The sequence below is a fragment of the Beauveria bassiana genome (genome assembly GCF_000280675.1).
Source record: "Beauveria bassiana ARSEF 2860 unplaced genomic scaffold BBA_S00002, whole genome shotgun sequence".
NCBI classification, from domain to species: domain Eukaryota; kingdom Fungi; phylum Ascomycota; class Sordariomycetes; order Hypocreales; family Cordycipitaceae; genus Beauveria; species Beauveria bassiana.
In genome coordinates, this window is record NW_007930837.1 from 877,822 (window position 1) to 894,389 (window position 16,568).

Genomic DNA, 16,568 nt, shown 5'->3' on the forward strand with positions numbered 1-16,568 from the left:
CATTCTAGATTATTGGTCAGGCACAGGCACGCTGCTGACGCCACCCGCACACCAAGCCCATACACAGATGAGTAAAAATAAGAACACGGTGGCGGCATTGTGGGGGGCCACTACCTACCTTACTAAATAACCTGCCACGGATAATCCGATCGCCCGACTTAGCTGGCCTTCTTGGAACCACCACGTTACCGCTACTAACACCATTCAATTTGGGAACACAAGGCCTCGGGTCCTTTCTTTGGTGACGCATTGTTCAATAGGCATTTTCCCAGTCTCTCTCTTGTCAGCTTTACAGAGGAGGCTCGCATCATTCTTTCCTCCTCCCCCGCGACATTCCTGGATTGACCAGCAACTCCTCGATTCCTGGGATACTCTCAGCCAGCGAACCGTTTCCTTTTCTCGTGCAGCATTTCTACGTCTCCGCCGAAGCAACAACCCACCTGGCCTAGTTTTGGCCGGCAGTCGCCAACATGAGTTCCGACTACTCATACGATAACGAGGTGAGAAGAGAAGCCCCATGATCCGCAAGGCCGCCAGATGCCTCGGGTCATGCTCTGCGAAAGCGGACTTGCGTGTGCTAACGTCTCCTTCCCCCCCTTCTAGGCCCAGTTCTTCCCCTTCTTCATCCTCACTCTCAGCGGCCTCGTCACGCTCCCCCTGACATACTCGCTCCTCCGCTCCGATGGCGATGCCGGCAAGCAAGCGCAGGCCATCAAGACCGACTACCGCCACAAGCATGCCGACGTTGTCGGCGCTCTGCGGGCCACGCAGAAGCGCAAGCAGCGCCGGATCAAGCGCGCCATTGTTGCGCTCGCCGGCTGGGCCCTCATGGGCGCCATGGCCTACCTCATCATGACGACGACGCCCGTCGTCAACAAGATCTGGAATCCCTATGATATTCTCGACATCTCAGAGGTACGTGTGGCACGATACCAACGCGGCGGTGATGATTGCTAATATCCTGCCCCCCTGCGCAGTCTTCGACCGAGAAACAAATCAAATCTCACTATAAAAAACTATCCGTCAAATTCCACCCCGACAAGGTCCGCCCCGACCCCGCCAAAAACGAGACGGTCGAGTCCCTCAACGACCACTATGTCGAGATCACCAAGGCGTACCAAGCCCTCACCGACGAGGACGTCCGCAACAACTACATCCAGTTTGGCCACCCCGACGGCAAGCAGAGCTTCAGCATCGGCATCGCGCTGCCGCAGTGGATCATCTCTGACGGCAACGGCAAGTACCTCGTGCTCCTCTACACTGGCCTCCTCGGCATCCTCCTCCCGTACCTCGTTGGCTCCTGGTGGTACGGCACGATGCGCCGCTCCAAGGAGGGCGTGCTGATGGAGAGCGCCAACAACCTTTTCCGCCAGTACGACGAAGACATGGACGAGGGCGGCATCATTGGCGCGCTCTCAGCTGGCAAGGAGTACGAGCAGGTTCTCAAGGGCGACGCCGCCGAGTCAGGCCTCGCCAAGATTGAGGCGCGCATCACCGCGCCCGGCGAGGCCTCGCCCTTTGCGGCTGGTTTCGCCGTCAAGGACAAGCAGAAGCTCGAAGACCTCGACAACGGCATGCGCCGCAAAGCGCTCGCCCTGCTCTGGGCCTACCTCGGCCGTGTCGAGCTTGACGACCCCGCGCTGACCAAGGCCATGTACGAAATTGTTCCCATCGCCCGCACTCTGAACAAATCCTTTGCTGCCATTGCTCTCGCCTACGGAAACATTGGCCCCATTGCCGGTTCCTTCCTCGCCAACCAGCATCTGATCCAGGCCATCCCCCCCAAGGCCTCGCCGCTGCTCCAGCTCCCACACTTTACTCCCAGGATCGCCACGGCGGTCGAGGGCGACTCCAAGACGCACATGACGGTGCAGCAGTTCCTGGACCTTCCCGACGCCCAGCGCCGCCAGCTCGCCGTCGGCAAGGGCCGCCTCACCGAGCAGCAATACCAGACAAGCGTCGCCGTCGGCAAGCAGATCCCTTACCTGCGCGTAGCCAAGGCCTTCTTCAAGGTCACCGGTGAGCGCTGCATCATCCCGTCGTCACTCGTCAGTCTCGTAATCAAGGGCCGCTTCATCCCGCCTGGCACGGAACAGGTGCCACCCGTCAATGAGCTGGATCTTGAGGACGTGGACCCGGCCGAGGATGACCTCGAGGCGCTCATGGGCCGCAAGAAGAAGACAATCAAGGGCCCCGACGGCGCGCCAGTCTCGGTCGAGGAGCAAACCATCACCCCGCCCCACGTATTCGCCCCCTACTACGCCCGCGAGCACACGCCCAAGTGGTACGCCTTCCTCAGCGACTCCAAGCAGGGCAAGCTGGCCGTTCCGCCCTTTATCTTTGACCAGTTTGACCAGCCCATTGTCGACGACAATGGCAAGCCGACGTTTGCCATGCAGACGCTCAAGGCGCAGTTTGCAGCTCCGCCTCAGGCCGGCCACTACACGTTTGTCATGCACCTCGTCTGCGACTCGTACGTCGGCTTCGACACCAAAATGGAGGTGACGCTCGTCGTCGAGGAGGCGAGCAAGGCGGCCCAGATGGAAGCTGAAGATGAAATTTCCGAGCCGGAAGAGGGTACGTGTTCAACATGCCAAATATTCGTAGATGACCAAGAAGCTAACTGCCCCGCAGACTCCATTGCTGGCCAGATGCACGCCATGAAGACGGGACAGGCGCCCCAACCGAGACGGAGGAAGCAGCAGGATGACGAGGATTCGGATGAGGAGAGCGGCACAGACGACGACGCTGACGACACGAGCGACACCAATACGGACACGGAAGACGAGTCATAGATGTGTGTGCGAGTGTGTGTCTCGAGGAGTGGTGGGGTTTGAAGAGGGTAGACGAGGTAGAAGGAATGGTCATCTTCGTTGTTGTTGTTGTTTTTTTTTTGCCCGCAATCGCTTTGTTTCGAGTACGCAGGAATTTGTTTTTCGTTGTTCATGTTGGGGTTGTTTTTGCTGCAACATGTGGACATTTCCTACGGGGAAGACGATGTAGATGGGACGGTCAAGTTGACAAAAAGAGGCAAATATTCTACTCTTCATTCCCAAGACACGGTGGATAATATAAAAACTAGGACTGTGAATGTATAAACCATCTTTTGGTAATCATGTATATATATTCAAGCCTAGTCTGATGAAAAGAAGAGAAAACAAAACACCCGCAGACACACAAGCCAAGAACTTTTTATCGATGCAACGCAACATCTTATAATCTTCCTGGACAAAAGAATACAGTCAAAGACGAAAAAAGGAGAAAATAAACCTGCCTAGTTACAAGGAAACAAGGTATAATAACACAAAGAGGATCAAACCTGAATGGAAAGAGACTCAACAAACTCGTACACCACACACCTCGACGCCCTTGGCTTCAATCACCGCTTCGCGCGCAAAGTAACGTTGGGCGAGGTCCTTGACAAAGGCGGCGTCGCTCGCGCTCCAGACGTCGAGGCCCATGCTCTGCATGGCGTGGCTGTCGACCTCGATCCTGTCCAGCGCATCCTGTGGCGTGTCCGCTGCGCCCGTTACGTCTCGGATGCTGTCGCTACCAGGTAGCAAGAGATCGTCTTCGTTGTCATCGTCGTCGTCGTCGTCAGTGTACCGCGCGGGATCGTCGGATGGGTAGGCCTCGTCAGTGCTCTCGACAACGTCAGCGAGAACCGAGACGATTTGCGTGGTCAGACGGTGGAAATAGGCAATGATGGCGAGCTCGACGGTGGCGTCCCTGTCCCCGGCCGCGTCGTGGCGCGCGAGCGAGGCAATTGAATCGGTGAGCGCCGCGTCGGTGCGGGAGGGCGACTGCGGCGCGTGCATGGAGGGCCCGGTGCCTAGGTCCGCCAGCAGCGCGGCGTCGCGGGCGGCCTCCTCCTGTTCCTCGGAGCGAATCTGCTCGCCGGCGCTCGCCCACCACATGAAGCCATTGTAGGCGAGGGCGGACCAGCTCTGGGGCTCCACAATCTCATCTACGAATTCGTCGCTGTCTTCCCGTACCAGACGGGCAGAGTGACTGCTTGAGAGTCGGACGGCGGATCGGTCCGAGGCGTGCGAATCTGGTCGGTGCGCATCCTGATCGTCGATGGCGACCAGCTGCGCGAGGCCGGAGCGCAGGGCATGGAATCGTCTCAGATCACGCTGAGTAGCCTTGACGGGTGTGCCGCGAGGGCATTCTACCACAGGCCAAACCTTTGCCGTCCCATTTGTCACATGCTCTGTTGGCATGGTGATGAGCATATCCCAGAGCGTGTCTTTGACGGCGAGAATGCTGTCGGTGGTGCAAGCGATCCAGCCAGAGCCGGACTCGTCGTCGACATCTGGGTTCAGGCGCTGGCGCTTGGCGGCCTTGTGGTCTTGGACCAAAAAGGGGATATCATGTACACCGATTGTGAAAAGAGGCCGTAGACGGGTTGAAGCAGAAGAGGGAGGGAGATCATCGGCGAGTGAGAGGGGTATGTTTGACAGAACGGAGAGATTATATACTGAGTGAATTAGCAGAGGCTCAACAAGTCATGACATGGCGTGGTCACATAACGTACCAAAATCACACATCTTGTGAACCGGAGCGTGACAAGAAATCAGGATGCGCTTCCGAAGCAGGGCGGCGCGATATATGGGAAAGACCAGAGGGCCAAATGTGTCGAGCATTGTGGCCAGGCTCCAGGCCGGATGATATGTAGAAAGTTTGTGCTCAGCAGGCCCAGAAGATAGAGCGGCGCCGTCAGAGGCAGACCTATTGCGCTTGTGACCTCGGCGGTCCTGAATCGGCGAAGTAGGCAGACTAGGCACGGGTGATTTGGGGGCACTGTCATTGGGAGCCTGATGCTGTTCCCAGTATCGTTCGAGTAGTTTCGTTTGTGATGCATCCTTGGCGAGTTTCCTAACAGCATATTAGATTCCTATCCGAGAATCACATAGCGCGACATTGTTTAGTCAGACGTACGCTGCCATGTCCTTGAGGTTCTGAGCATGTCTCCATGCTCGGCCCAGACGTCCGTAGCTCAGCGGGACGAGGATGCCGACAGCTATCATGCGCGCGTTGCGCAGTTCCTCCTCTTCTGTGGGCTCATTGACAAAAGCACTGAGGCCGGCATGTTGAGTATCGTGGACAAAGTAGATGAGGTCGTCGGAAACGGTGTGCAGGCCCGAGGGGAGTGATTTGTACTCGACAAGGCCCTCGAGCTCGACGGCCGGGTCGGCGCGCTTCCAGACAATGGTGTAGCCGGCTTTGACATCAAAGTTGATGAGAAAGAGGGCGGAGAGGGGCGGAAGCGCGGCGGGGGAGAGGGCGACGGTCGAAGTCGAGGCCGAAGGCTGCGCGGAGCGTCGCGCGGAAGCCATGGCGGGGAGGTAGACGATCTCGGGGATGGCAGTGGCTGGTCGTTATGGGCGTGAAGGGCGCGGCATGATACTAAAAGCGAGGGTGGTTGCTGCGGCTCCTGTTCGGGGGGAAGGGGTAGAAATTCGAAAGATGAAACAAGGGCGAATGAGAGCGAGTGAATTCCTAAGGGAACAGTCAATGTGATGTTGACGGCGCGGGTGCTGATGGAAACAGACGCCTTGAGGCTGGAGATTGAGTTGCGTCTGGAAGAGCTGCAGGAGCAGTGTACAGGTGGCGCAGTCATAGGTACCAAGGTAAGGGTGCTGTGGCTGGACTACCTACCAAAGCAAGGTACATAGCGATGCCTGATTTAGTACCTAAAGCTAGGATTACAATCCCATGTAGTTTGAATCTTTTCGGCTTTGGAGAGATACAACGCCGGATACAGTAAAAGATGACGGGCAATTTACAAAAACTGTTCTCATCAGACATCTGTGGCGATATCTTCAAAACGTTGCTCCCCAGGTGCTAGACTCTGCCAATTGCAGGCCAGGGCGCTACATGTTAGCGCACCACGGTTTTGTCGCGGCCGCCCTCAGTTGCTACCTACCTAGGCATTAGAGAGATGCGCAACGCCAAGTTCCAGACAGTCAATCATGTCAATACATTGAAAACTACCTAGGGCAGTTGTTCTTGGATATTCTAGAGCTCACATGACGTCGAGACTGCGCGTTGCAAAAACCAGCCGTCAATGACAAAACTGCATGTGCATTAAGGAGATTAGATTGGTATCAGTCGACCTGGCACTGTTGGCATGTGCAAGCGTGCAAGCCGACTCGTGGTTGCAGCGATGAATGGCCAGTTACGGGGCTCTACAGGGCATTCATTCGTGGACACAGCGCGCGCCGTCTGAACGTTGCTTGGAGCGCTGAAAAGGCCCGGACGTGCCTCAAGCCAGTCCCGATTTCCAGTAAGCTCCCTGGCACATGCTTCTGGGGGAGGTTCAGCCTCCTTCCTGTCTGGCTGAAAAGTACATGTTGAAGAATATGGCCAAGTTTGGCAGCTTTCTGTTTGCCCCAAATTGAGCACTGCCAATAACTAATACATTGCTGCTTTGTTCTCAGCCTCCGACCCTTGATATCTTTTATTATCATTATCTCTATCATGATGCTCCGTCATGCTGCCGAGGTTTTCAGCTTGCATCTCAACAAAGATGGGTCCAATTCCGACATATCGCTACCTAGCTTGGCCAATATAGCGCTGGCCTCTCCAATCGCAGCTGTTCTGACCATCTTTTTTCAGCGCGCCATAGACCCCACGCTGCCGCCACGCGGGGCATCTCCAATCCGTCGACCATCTTTTTTCTCGTGACACCCTCACCTTCGCTTTGACTCCTGTGCTTCTGCATCCCTCGTCGTCCCTCGTCATTCCGGCCATCATACTTTCTCGACAATTAAAGCTGCATCCGATCCAAGTCTGCCGCATGGTATCGATCCGCTGACAAGGTCAACCCGTCTTGTGCCGTGCGTCCTGTGCCTTCTCTGCCCACCGATCTGGCACCTCTCCGCTTGCGCCCCTCCGTGCCCGACGACGCATTGCTTAACACCCCATGCGGAGAGCCTCTCAGTCTACTCGACAAATAATCAGCGGCATTATCGTTAGACTTTGAGTCATCGCAAGACACCCTCGGACGGCTTTCGAGGATCGCCTACTGCTCGACTATTTTTTGCGACGCCAGCCGGCTCCCTCAAGCTCAACCATGAACGCATTCCTCTACTACACCGTCGCCGCCTTTGTCGCATACTGCGCACTGACGTCCGCCCTCTTCATGCTGTCCTTCATCGTACCCCGCGCGGGCTTCTTTGCCCGCTGTCTTGCCATGTACATGACCTTTTTCGGTGCTGCCGTCTTCGGCGTCGTCTCCTCCATCATCCTCACCCTACTCGGCCAGCAAAACATTGCGCAGTGGGCGACGGCCCGCGCCTTTCTTTACGCGGCCCGCCTCACTACCGGTACCAGCTTCGAGGTCGACGATCCCACCAACATCCTCGGCACCACCCGCCCCGCCGTCTTCATCGGCAACCACCAGACGGAGCTCGACGTCCTTATGCTCGGCGCCGTCTTTCCCAAGTACTGCAGCGTCACCGGAAAGCGCTCCCTCAAGCACATTCCATTCCTAGGATGGTTCATGACCCTCTCCGGCTCCATCTTCATCGACCGCGCCAACAGCAAGGACGCTCGCCAGGCCATGCAGGGCGCCGCCGACGAGATCAAGGCCCGCAAGCAGAGCGTCTACATGTTCCCAGAGGGCACTCGTAGCTACAGCAAGGAGCCCACCCTGCTGCCCTTCAAGAAGGGCGCATTTCATCTTGCTGTCCAGGCCGGCGTTCCTATTGTGCCCTGCGTTGTAGCCAACTACAGCCACTTGCTCTACCCCAAGGAGTATCGCTTTAATGCCGGCACTGTACCTATTAAGAGTATGCTCAACCCCTTATTCCCCTTAATTCGCTATCAAAATAGTCTACTAACATGCCATGCCAAGTCCTCGACCCGATCCCCACCAAGAATCTCACTTCTGCCGATGTCGACGAGCTCACTCGTACCACGCGCGAACTCATGCTCAAGGAGCTCATGACTCTCACCGCAAAGGCTCGCGGCCAGCCCATGGCCGTCCCTGCCAACCCGACCTCGGCCAAGTCTTCCGGTGTTGACCTCAAGAATTGAGCGACAGACTGGTCGGCTCACGGCAGCCACCTACACCCTGGCCAAGTCCATGCGAGCTTCGAGACAGTGCGACGCTAAGACGATTTGACAAGGAGAGAAGAAGCATTTATTTCATACTATTCGACATGTCTCACCATCCTACATCAACTTGTTCGACCGCCAAGGCTTGCATTATTGGCCTAGTAAAATAGTCATCAAATAAAAACCGGTCATATTTCGAAGAAAACAAAAATTCCAACAGAACAGCGACAAGGAAGGAAAAATGGTTAAAGAGTTTTCTTTATTTGGCTGATACCCCGTTCATAGAGCTACCTAGAAAACAGCATTCATCTTCCACTCGGTCGCCATCATGCGTGACACAAACACCAGCGCCGCGCCGCTGAGCATCATGACGCCCGAGTAAATCTTCATGCCTGTGTAGTCGCCATGCCAGTGCTCTAGGATGGCGCCGCCGATCGGGCTCGTCACAAGGCCGCTGACCGACGACATGGCGAACAGCAAGCCGATGCGGTACCCAGCCTCCTCGAGCGGCGAGATCTTGACGACGAGCGGCGCCAGCAGTGCAATATACGCGCCCGACGTGCACCCAAACAGCACCGAAAACGTCCACACCGCGCCGGCGCCGGCCGCCGGAATGTACAGCGCGAGCACCAGCACACCCGCGAGCGCCGACACGGCGACAAACGTGTTGTACGCTCCGACGACGTCGGCGACGACGCCCGCGCCCACCCGGCCGACCAGGCTTCCCGCGTTCATGGTGGCGACGAGGTAGTGGCCCAACGCGTCGGGCAGCCCGTGTTGCTGGCGCGCCTCGACCGCCACGTAGTTGATGGGGACAAAGACGCCGAGCGTCATGAGGAGGAAGCCACCGTTGACGAGCATGAGCTTGATGTCGCGAAGCGGGCCGAGCAGGATACGCCCAGAGAGCGGCGGCGGCGCGGGGCTCGGCGGGAGGCGCGACCGGACGAGGGCGTTTGCGACGAGGAGCAGGGCCAGGATGAGGAGCGCGACGGCGCGCAGGGTCCAGGGAAAGCCGACCCGCGGGATGAGCCGCGCGATGAGGAGCGGCAGGACGATGCCGCCGAGGGACGAGCCGCTGGTGGCGAGGCCGTAGGCGAGACCGCGGCGGCGGCGGCCGAACCAGCTGGCGACGAGGGCCGTGGCGGGCACGTACAGCGCGGACATGCCGAGCGAGGTGCAGAGGCCCTGCGCGAGGAGGATCTGGTAGTACCGCGTCGAGAGGGAGGTGGCCACGAGGCCGAGGACTTCGAGGACGGTGCCGACGGCGACGAGCGCTCGCGGGCCGTAGACGTCGTAGAGACGACCAGTAAAGGGGTTCTAATTAGGGAGGATTTGCCCACCCCCCAACATCTCAAGTCAGAATTCCGGATCGCTGCAAAGATTTGAAAAAAAAAGGGCCGGGGTACTGGCTAGACTTACGGTCACGTAGGCGATGAATATCTGCAGCGACGGAATCCACGATATCGTGCCGGGCGAGTACGCGCGAAGGTAAACTTGTTGATAGTAGCCCTGAAATGTGCCGATGCCTGGTCCTCTCGCATGTACATTGTTAGTCGGTCACCTATGATTTTTCTTTGTCGGTCTGAAGAGAAAAGGATCACGTCACGGACAATTAATCATGCCAAATGTGCAAAACAGCATGCACCAGGAACTGAGAAGCGCCAGCCACGCCGCCAGCCCGCCGTCTGGCGGCTCCGACTTGTACACGTCGCATGTTTCCTCACTCTGCTGCTCCGGGTCCGTTGTCGTTTCCTCTACCTGCGCATTTTGTCCAAGTGGCGGTGGCTGCTGCTGCTGCTTGGCGTCTGGCTCGCCGTCGCCGTTTGCTGGTTTGGAGCTTCTCAAAACCGCGCCTGACAGCACGAGTTTCGAATTCATTATGAAGTCAGCAAAGTCATAGTCACACCAAGTATTTCTACAAGTTTCCTACTTTCTGCCTTTTTTTTTTATATACATATATATACTCGTTGGCACGTTTTTGCTTTTAAAAACATGGGCTCGAGTACGACGAGGCTGCGAGCTTAAAGATGCTCGCTCGGCTTTGGTCGCTTAGCATCGCACCAGTATACCCGGCTGAGGGCGATTTCGCAGCACCAACTTTTTTCCTGATTGGCGATTTTGAAGATCCACGGAATGATGCTGCCACACACATCTGGCTTCAGTACGCCTTGTTCAAGCACTTACAACTCTTGCCGTTATAACCGCCCGATGGCGGGGTAGCTTCATGGTGTACTTGGGTCTAGTATTGCTGACCAGCGCCATGTCGCTATTCGCAGAGACACGCTACGTCCTTCGCGTGAGCCTGAACAAGGATCGACATGACTGCATGCATTCACATGTCCGACTTTCAGTTGTGATATGATAATTTGCATACTAGATAGAGCCGTCATGTGCCCTCTTGTCACAGAAGCACGGCGTAAGCGAGCTCCTATTTCCATCCATTAATCTATTGCTCATCTACCAAGTATCTCGTGTACACATGTAACCATGATTAAGAAAGATGAATAAGGAACAGCGAAAAAGTTAACCACACATGTTATGCTTTCCCCTTGATTATCTAAATAAACGCCCACCTATGCTCACACACACTAGTACAAAACTCACTCGCTTAAAGCCTGCAAAGCCTGTGACAGCGGCACAACCCTCAAGCTGCGCCCACGCCTCAGTCCAGAGTATGTATTCGTGACCGTAGGGCTGCGCGCATCTTCCCATTTGCGGAAAACGCGCTTGAGATCTCGCGGGATACCCTCCAGCACAATGGTAGACACTGGCACAAATGGACGGTCCTCCATGCTCGCAGACAGAATTGCGTACTCTTGCGCAAAATCGAGCGCATTGCGGAAAGAAGAGTACTGCGATTGCGCGCCGGAGCCTACAACAATGTACATTTCGAAAAAGGCATCAAGCACATATATCTTTAGCGGTGAAAGGTCCGTCTGGTTGAAGGGCGCAATCTCCGTAATCTGCCATAGTGTTAACATTGTACTCATTACTCACGACTGCATCAATCGTACCTGGCGGCGAGCATCGGCGTCAGAGCAAAATAGTCTGCTACCGTACTTGCTGTAATTGGGCTTGAGGCGCCAGTGGTCGGCAGAGTGAGACTTGGCTTGGCCTTCTTCGAACAATTGCCAGAAAGATTCCGGCTCGCTGCCTTCTTCGAGTTCCATCAGCTCCCCGGAAATGGTGTTCTCCATACCGACCAGTCGGGCAGCACTCAGCTCGTCTACATCACTGCCTTTGCCTTTCCACAGGCAGCACTTTCCATTGTGCGAAATAATGAAAGGGAACCCGGCACAGAGGCTAGAGGTGCTCATATCCACTTCGTCAAAAGCAACTTGGCCAAGATATCTACGGCCGCATAGCATGTGCGGAGCTAGACTGTCGAAACGGTCGCTAGAGCCGCGGCGAACGATGATGACACCGCCCAGGGCTTGCATGAATTCGGCCGTCTCTTTGCCTTGGTACAGTTTCAAAAGTCTGCCGCCAATAGCCTTTGCTTCTCTCTGGGCAAAGACCTGCGCATCTTGTGCCGTAGCCTCGGCAACTTCATCGCCAATCCAAAAGTACAATGCAACGGTGCCCGCGCCAGCTGCATTCTTGAAGCTGTGAGCACAGATGTACATCTCGCCATCAAATAACACACGCTCATTCTGTGCCGATACAGGCGTCTTCTTGCCATCTCCCGAGAGCCGGTACATTTGAACCTCCTGAGTTTGAATCTTAGCTCCTGACGCGGGATGGCTCATCAGTACCTCAGCCGTGTCAATCTTGAAGTCCTTCCTAGGGCGTGGTGGTCCAAAGAAATCCTTGAACAACGTCGTGATTTCGCCTGGTTGTTTGGTTGGTGAAGGCATGGGTGATCCTGATGCAGAGATAGCTGCAGATGACAGGCCTGCGCTAGACGGAGGGCGGCCGTGTCGCGACTTTGGGCGTGATGGCTCAGCTTGAGGACGAGGGCCATGTAGTGTCGGCCTGGGTGAGCCGGGGCCAATGGTGCCAAACGTTCTAGAGGGCATGGCATGAGTGGGAGATGCAAAATGTCTCTCCCTCTGCTTCTCCACAGGACTGGTAGGTTTTTCGGGCGAAGTGGAAGCAGAGAGTGGAATAGTCGTCGAGGATGATGACAAGGCAGCGGGCTTGGGCGAGGATATAGATCGGGGCGAGGGCGCTACTTTCGAGAAGGCTTCAGCCTTGGGCGAAGAGACAGGCTTGGAGGAAGGCGTGAACTTGGGTGACGCGACAGGTTTTGGTGAAAAGCTTGGCTTATCAAAATCTTGTTCAGCACTGTCCACAAACTTGGAGAGACGGTTAGCGCTCAGCGGTCTCGACTGTCTCTTCTCCGCAATGCTGCTCTTTCCGGCTGTAGTGTTCACCGAAGGCGAAGTAACTACATCGGTGACCTCGCCGGCGGCTTGGTTGAAGGATGATTTCTGCAAAGGTGTCTTGGGCGAAGGGCTGGCGTCAGTGTTTCTTTCAGTTACGGCTTGTTCGCGAGAACGCAGCGGCGAGGGTTTGCTGCGTGCAGCTGCCGTGGCTGCAACTTGCTCCTGTACAGACATAGACTTCCTCTCAGGTTCAGGAGGGGCAATTTCAGCTTCTTCATTCATTGCTTCAGGCTCCATGGGCTTCTCTAGTGCAGCTGATATAGGCGTAGACGATGTAGAACTAGCCTTTGCACCACCACCAGCGCCTGATGTCGGGGCCTTTCTTCTTGGACCACGGGCTCTGCCCTTGGTCATGTGTGTTAACTGTGGACCAGGAGCAGACGGTTCAACCACCGCACTGGTGCTTGCCTCCTTGCCTTCTTCGAAGCGTTGCCCTCCGTTGGATGCCATTGGAGGCGGGCCGCGCGCAAGCATGTTGACAAGACTAGGGTTAAAACGATCTGCCAACTTGCTAGTCCCAACACGCCCTGGTTGCAGGCTCGCTGGTGCTGTGGTCTCCTTCTTCATGCTCGGCACGCGACGGGCTTCGTTGCCGCTGACTTTTTGTTGGGGTTCCGTAGAAACGCGACGAGGCCTTTCGGAACCTGCATTTTTTGCAGCAGCAGAGGCAGCGCCACTGGGAACCCGCTTCGGCCCAGGTACTGGCTTGATTGACTCTGACTTGTTGACGGCCGCGGCAGATGTGCCCATAACGGGGATATTGCCTCGGACGGAGCCCTTGCCGAGCTCAGCTCTCCTGGCCAAACCTTCTGGTAAATCCGCAGGTACTGAAGCAGCAGAGGTTCGCGTGACACCTTTTCCGGCGATTTGGGCTTTCTTGAAGTCTTCTCGCTTCTTAAGAATTGAGTCCTTGAATTCGTCCTTGCGTTCCGTCTTTTGCGGGCCCCCAGTAATAGCAAGAGAAGCCTTTCCGCGGAGGATGTTTCCCTTGAACTCATCAGGTGCGACATAGTTTTGCGTCTTGGTGCGACGCAAATTGCCCAGGGCGTTTCTGAATTCGGGCTCTGTGGATGATTTCGCGTCAGTATCGACAGTGCGGGGCTTCAAGCTTGAGCGAAAATCCTTCTTGGGTGGTGTAGCGGGCTTCGGTTTGATGACTGGAGGCGAAGCTACGGATGCCCTTCTCACGGACTCCGGCTCAGGTTCTGGATGCGCCTCTGAATTCAACTTCGCATTGGTGTCGGCATCGGTTTCTGGCATGACTTCCTGCGGCGTGGGTGTTTGCGGAGGTTCAGCCTCTAGGTTCGAAGGCGGTCGCTCTGTTGATGTAACGGAAACACTCTGCTTGGAGCCATGCCCAAATTGTGGTCGGTTACCACCGGGAGGCGGCGAGTAAATTCCTCCCAAGCCGGTCGTATTAGTTTTTGCGCCTCCGTCGAATGGTGTTGTCCTCATGAGCCCACCGATGCTGACTTGATGTTTGTGAGGGGAGCTTGGGCGGCTGCCTTCACCGCTGGGACTCGCTGCTTTGCTTCGGGCAAGGTCCGACAACCACTCCGGCTGAGACTGATTCGACTTGTGCTGGGGCCGAGGAGATTCGGGTCGATTCAGGGCGCTTTCCAGCCAGCTTGACTTAGTCGGACTCCATCGCCTCGAGTCCATAGTCTTGGAAGGGCTGATAGGGATCTTCAAATCGCTCGGTTCACGGCTCAGGGCTCCCTGGCTAGAATGATCCGGCGATGCGCTCTCTTCTTTGATCCCGCCCCGTGAAGTAGGTCGACTGGGATTTGGCGTAGCTGAGTCTCTAATTTTGCTCCGTGGCCGTGGGCTTCCTCTTGATGCTTCATTGCTGTGACCACCAATGCTCCCCGAGACCGAGTCGGCGCGGCTCAAGCCAGGAGGACTAGTAACACTCCATCGCTTGATGCTGTCACTCCTTTTAAGCATGGCACTCTGTACAAATCCGCCCAGACCCTTGGTGGGGGAGGCGGACCGTGTAGGCGAGCTTCGTCCGCTGGACAAGTCAACGTCACCTTGCCTATCCGCCATACCAACAAAGGCGGGAGGGTTAAGTGTCACTGGGGAGGCGAGGTTGCTAGTTGTTGAGCTTGCCACGGATTCCCTCTGCGCGCTAGAGATGCCGGGCAACTGCGTCTTGATAGACGACATATCCATAGTATCGCTATCTTCAACCTGGTTCTTTCTAAGAGCAGCAGAGTTTTGGCCACGATCAGTCGTCTGACGAAACCATGAGGGATCCTTGAGACCCAATGTCTTGGCGATATCTTCTCTCGTAAGAGTCTGGTGTTCGGGTGTCGCAACAGGGGGCTGCGGATCTTGCATGCGGGCAACGCCGCGCTGTGTGGCATTCTGCGCGGCCACCATGCTGAGTGGTCGCGAAGCGGTGCCGCCGCGCGAGTTGGGCCGGCGCTGCTGCCAGGACAGCGTCGAAGTTCTGGTGGGAACACCGGCAGAAGCAACTGCCGCGGCATCTTGCTTGGACTCAATGTCGATCGGAGCCTCGTTCTCCTTGGTAGGCGAGTTCGAGTACCCCATGCCGCGTGCCGGCTCTAGTGAAGTTTCGCGAGAGTCGTCGGACATCAAGGATGAGTCGAGCTTCAGCGAATCGGAAAAGTTAATGGCGCGGGCATTGGCGCGAGGAGACGGAGTGTTGGCGGGCGAAGACTTTTGCGGGGAGATGGATCGTGCGCGTTCTGCAGGAATCAAAGAGATTGCGGTTAGCTTCTTCGGGCTTTTGGAGTTGTTTTGTTGTTGTGATTGCTGAGTGGGCTGAGGTGGTCTGTTTGATGACGGATACGACCGCGTTTTCTGCCAGCTGCAAGCCGCCAGCCGGGCAAGCCATTAATGACTTGCAGCTGGCCAGCTGTACGACTCGATCTTCTTATGCCATTCAACTTGGCTTTCTTTCTCCTTGCACGACCCGACTGGCAGCGTACACGACACATTGGTTCCCTCAGGATCGGGCCTCAATGACGAAAGTAACATTGACAAACTCACCTTCTCGCCTGGCCTGACGCTCCCGCTTGGCCGCCATAAACTCCTCGCGCTCGCGGGCTCTTTGCTGGTCGTCCTCAATTTGCTTGCCGCGCAGCTGCTCGACCTGCTCGAGGAACTGGGATACTTCGTCCGACATTGTGTCTGCTGGTTCGCCTGCGACCGACGTTGTCCAGATCTGGGGTTTATTTGTACGGTCTGGAAGCGTTCAAACGGCCAAGGACATGGCAATTAGTCGTATTCCGTAGCGACGTCGGATTTGGCCGTAGATTGGTGATTCGCTTTGCACTCTGCCCTCCAGGGGAAGAAGAACCGTTGGAGGGCCGTAGAGGTCCCAGAGTCAACACAAAAAAAAGGGCGGAAAGAAGTCGCAGATTTGAATCAGGCGGCGACATGCAGTCGGCTCAAGTACCTACCTGTTGCCGCGTTGCTCAGAGTGTCTCAAGGTACAAGGAAGCGAGGCATGAAATGTACCCCTAAGGGCCAGCTTATAGCGGATACCATCGGACCTTGGCGCGTGATTCAGGCGTACGTACGGGCGAGCAGCGACCGTGATCGCTAAGACCAGGTACTTGTCGCCCGCCACGAGCTTTGTACCTCTGCCCATACAAAGGCACTGGCCGTGATATCTGGCCGCTCTAAACTCTAGCAGGGGTTTTCAATTTAACCAGCATTCTAGTCAAGCACAAGCCAGAGACATCTTAAACATGACCGCTGCATAAAGTGCACCCTCCTTCCCCCACGCAATCACAATGCGAATTTATCCGTCTTCTCTCTTGTTTTCCCCCTTCACATGCATGTACTCTACTATCCCTTAACTTTGTCGAACAATCACAGCTTCACATGTAACTTTTGTTAGCTCACGCATCATAACCCAATGCGGCATGTAAACAAAAGCCCACTCATACCGCGTCGTCTCCGCGTCGACGAATCATGGCCCTCTTTTCGCATCGTCTCAGTCGATAGCCAGCGCCGGTATAAATACTTGTTAGTCAATAAGCCTTTGTCACTGGCTCCATAGTCTCCGGCTCCATGCTTGCATCCAATCGTCACACCCGTTGAATCATCGCCAGCGACTTACTCGCTTGCTCGTATGCACGT

At 56.0% G+C, this 16,568-nt stretch overlaps 5 protein-coding genes across 5 annotated transcripts; 2 read left to right on the forward strand and 3 right to left on the reverse strand.

Moving 5' to 3' along the window:
• Nucleotides 1–470: 470 nt before the first annotated feature.
• BBA_00920 (DnaJ domain-containing protein) lies at nucleotides 471–2,795 on the forward strand (the record flags this gene model as incomplete). Its single annotated transcript, XM_008596017.1, has 4 exons — nucleotides 471–500; nucleotides 604–915; nucleotides 978–2,577; nucleotides 2,635–2,795. 4 exons carry the CDS (start codon nucleotides 471–473, stop codon nucleotides 2,793–2,795), a joined length of 2,103 nt encoding a protein of 700 aa, XP_008594239.1.
• Nucleotides 2,796–3,335: 540 nt separating this feature from the next.
• BBA_00921 (Protein of unknown function DUF2347) lies at nucleotides 3,336–5,339 on the reverse strand (the record flags this gene model as incomplete). The annotated part of the gene is made up of 3 exons (XM_008596018.1): nucleotides 3,336–4,480; nucleotides 4,538–4,878; nucleotides 4,942–5,339. The coding sequence occupies 3 exons, from the start codon at nucleotides 5,337–5,339 to the stop codon at nucleotides 3,336–3,338; spliced, it is 1,884 nt and encodes a 627-aa protein (XP_008594240.1).
• Nucleotides 5,340–7,078: 1,739 nt separating this feature from the next.
• BBA_00922 (acyltransferase-like protein) lies at nucleotides 7,079–8,043 on the forward strand (the record flags this gene model as incomplete). The annotated part of the gene is made up of 2 exons (XM_008596019.1): nucleotides 7,079–7,796; nucleotides 7,862–8,043. 2 exons carry the CDS (start codon nucleotides 7,079–7,081, stop codon nucleotides 8,041–8,043), a joined length of 900 nt encoding a protein of 299 aa, XP_008594241.1.
• Nucleotides 8,044–8,355: 312 nt separating this feature from the next.
• On the reverse strand, nucleotides 8,356–9,942 carry BBA_00923 (monocarboxylate transporter; the record flags this gene model as incomplete). The annotated part of the gene is made up of 3 exons (XM_008596020.1): nucleotides 8,356–9,381; nucleotides 9,484–9,590; nucleotides 9,675–9,942. 3 exons carry the CDS (start codon nucleotides 9,940–9,942, stop codon nucleotides 8,356–8,358), a joined length of 1,401 nt encoding a protein of 466 aa, XP_008594242.1.
• Nucleotides 9,943–10,664: 722 nt separating this feature from the next.
• Nucleotides 10,665–15,606, reverse strand: BBA_00924 (gelsolin-like protein; the record flags this gene model as incomplete). Its single annotated transcript, XM_008596021.1, has 3 exons — nucleotides 10,665–11,027; nucleotides 11,079–15,166; nucleotides 15,471–15,606. The coding sequence occupies 3 exons, from the start codon at nucleotides 15,604–15,606 to the stop codon at nucleotides 10,665–10,667; spliced, it is 4,587 nt and encodes a 1,528-aa protein (XP_008594243.1).
• Nucleotides 15,607–16,568: the final 962 nt, after the last annotated feature.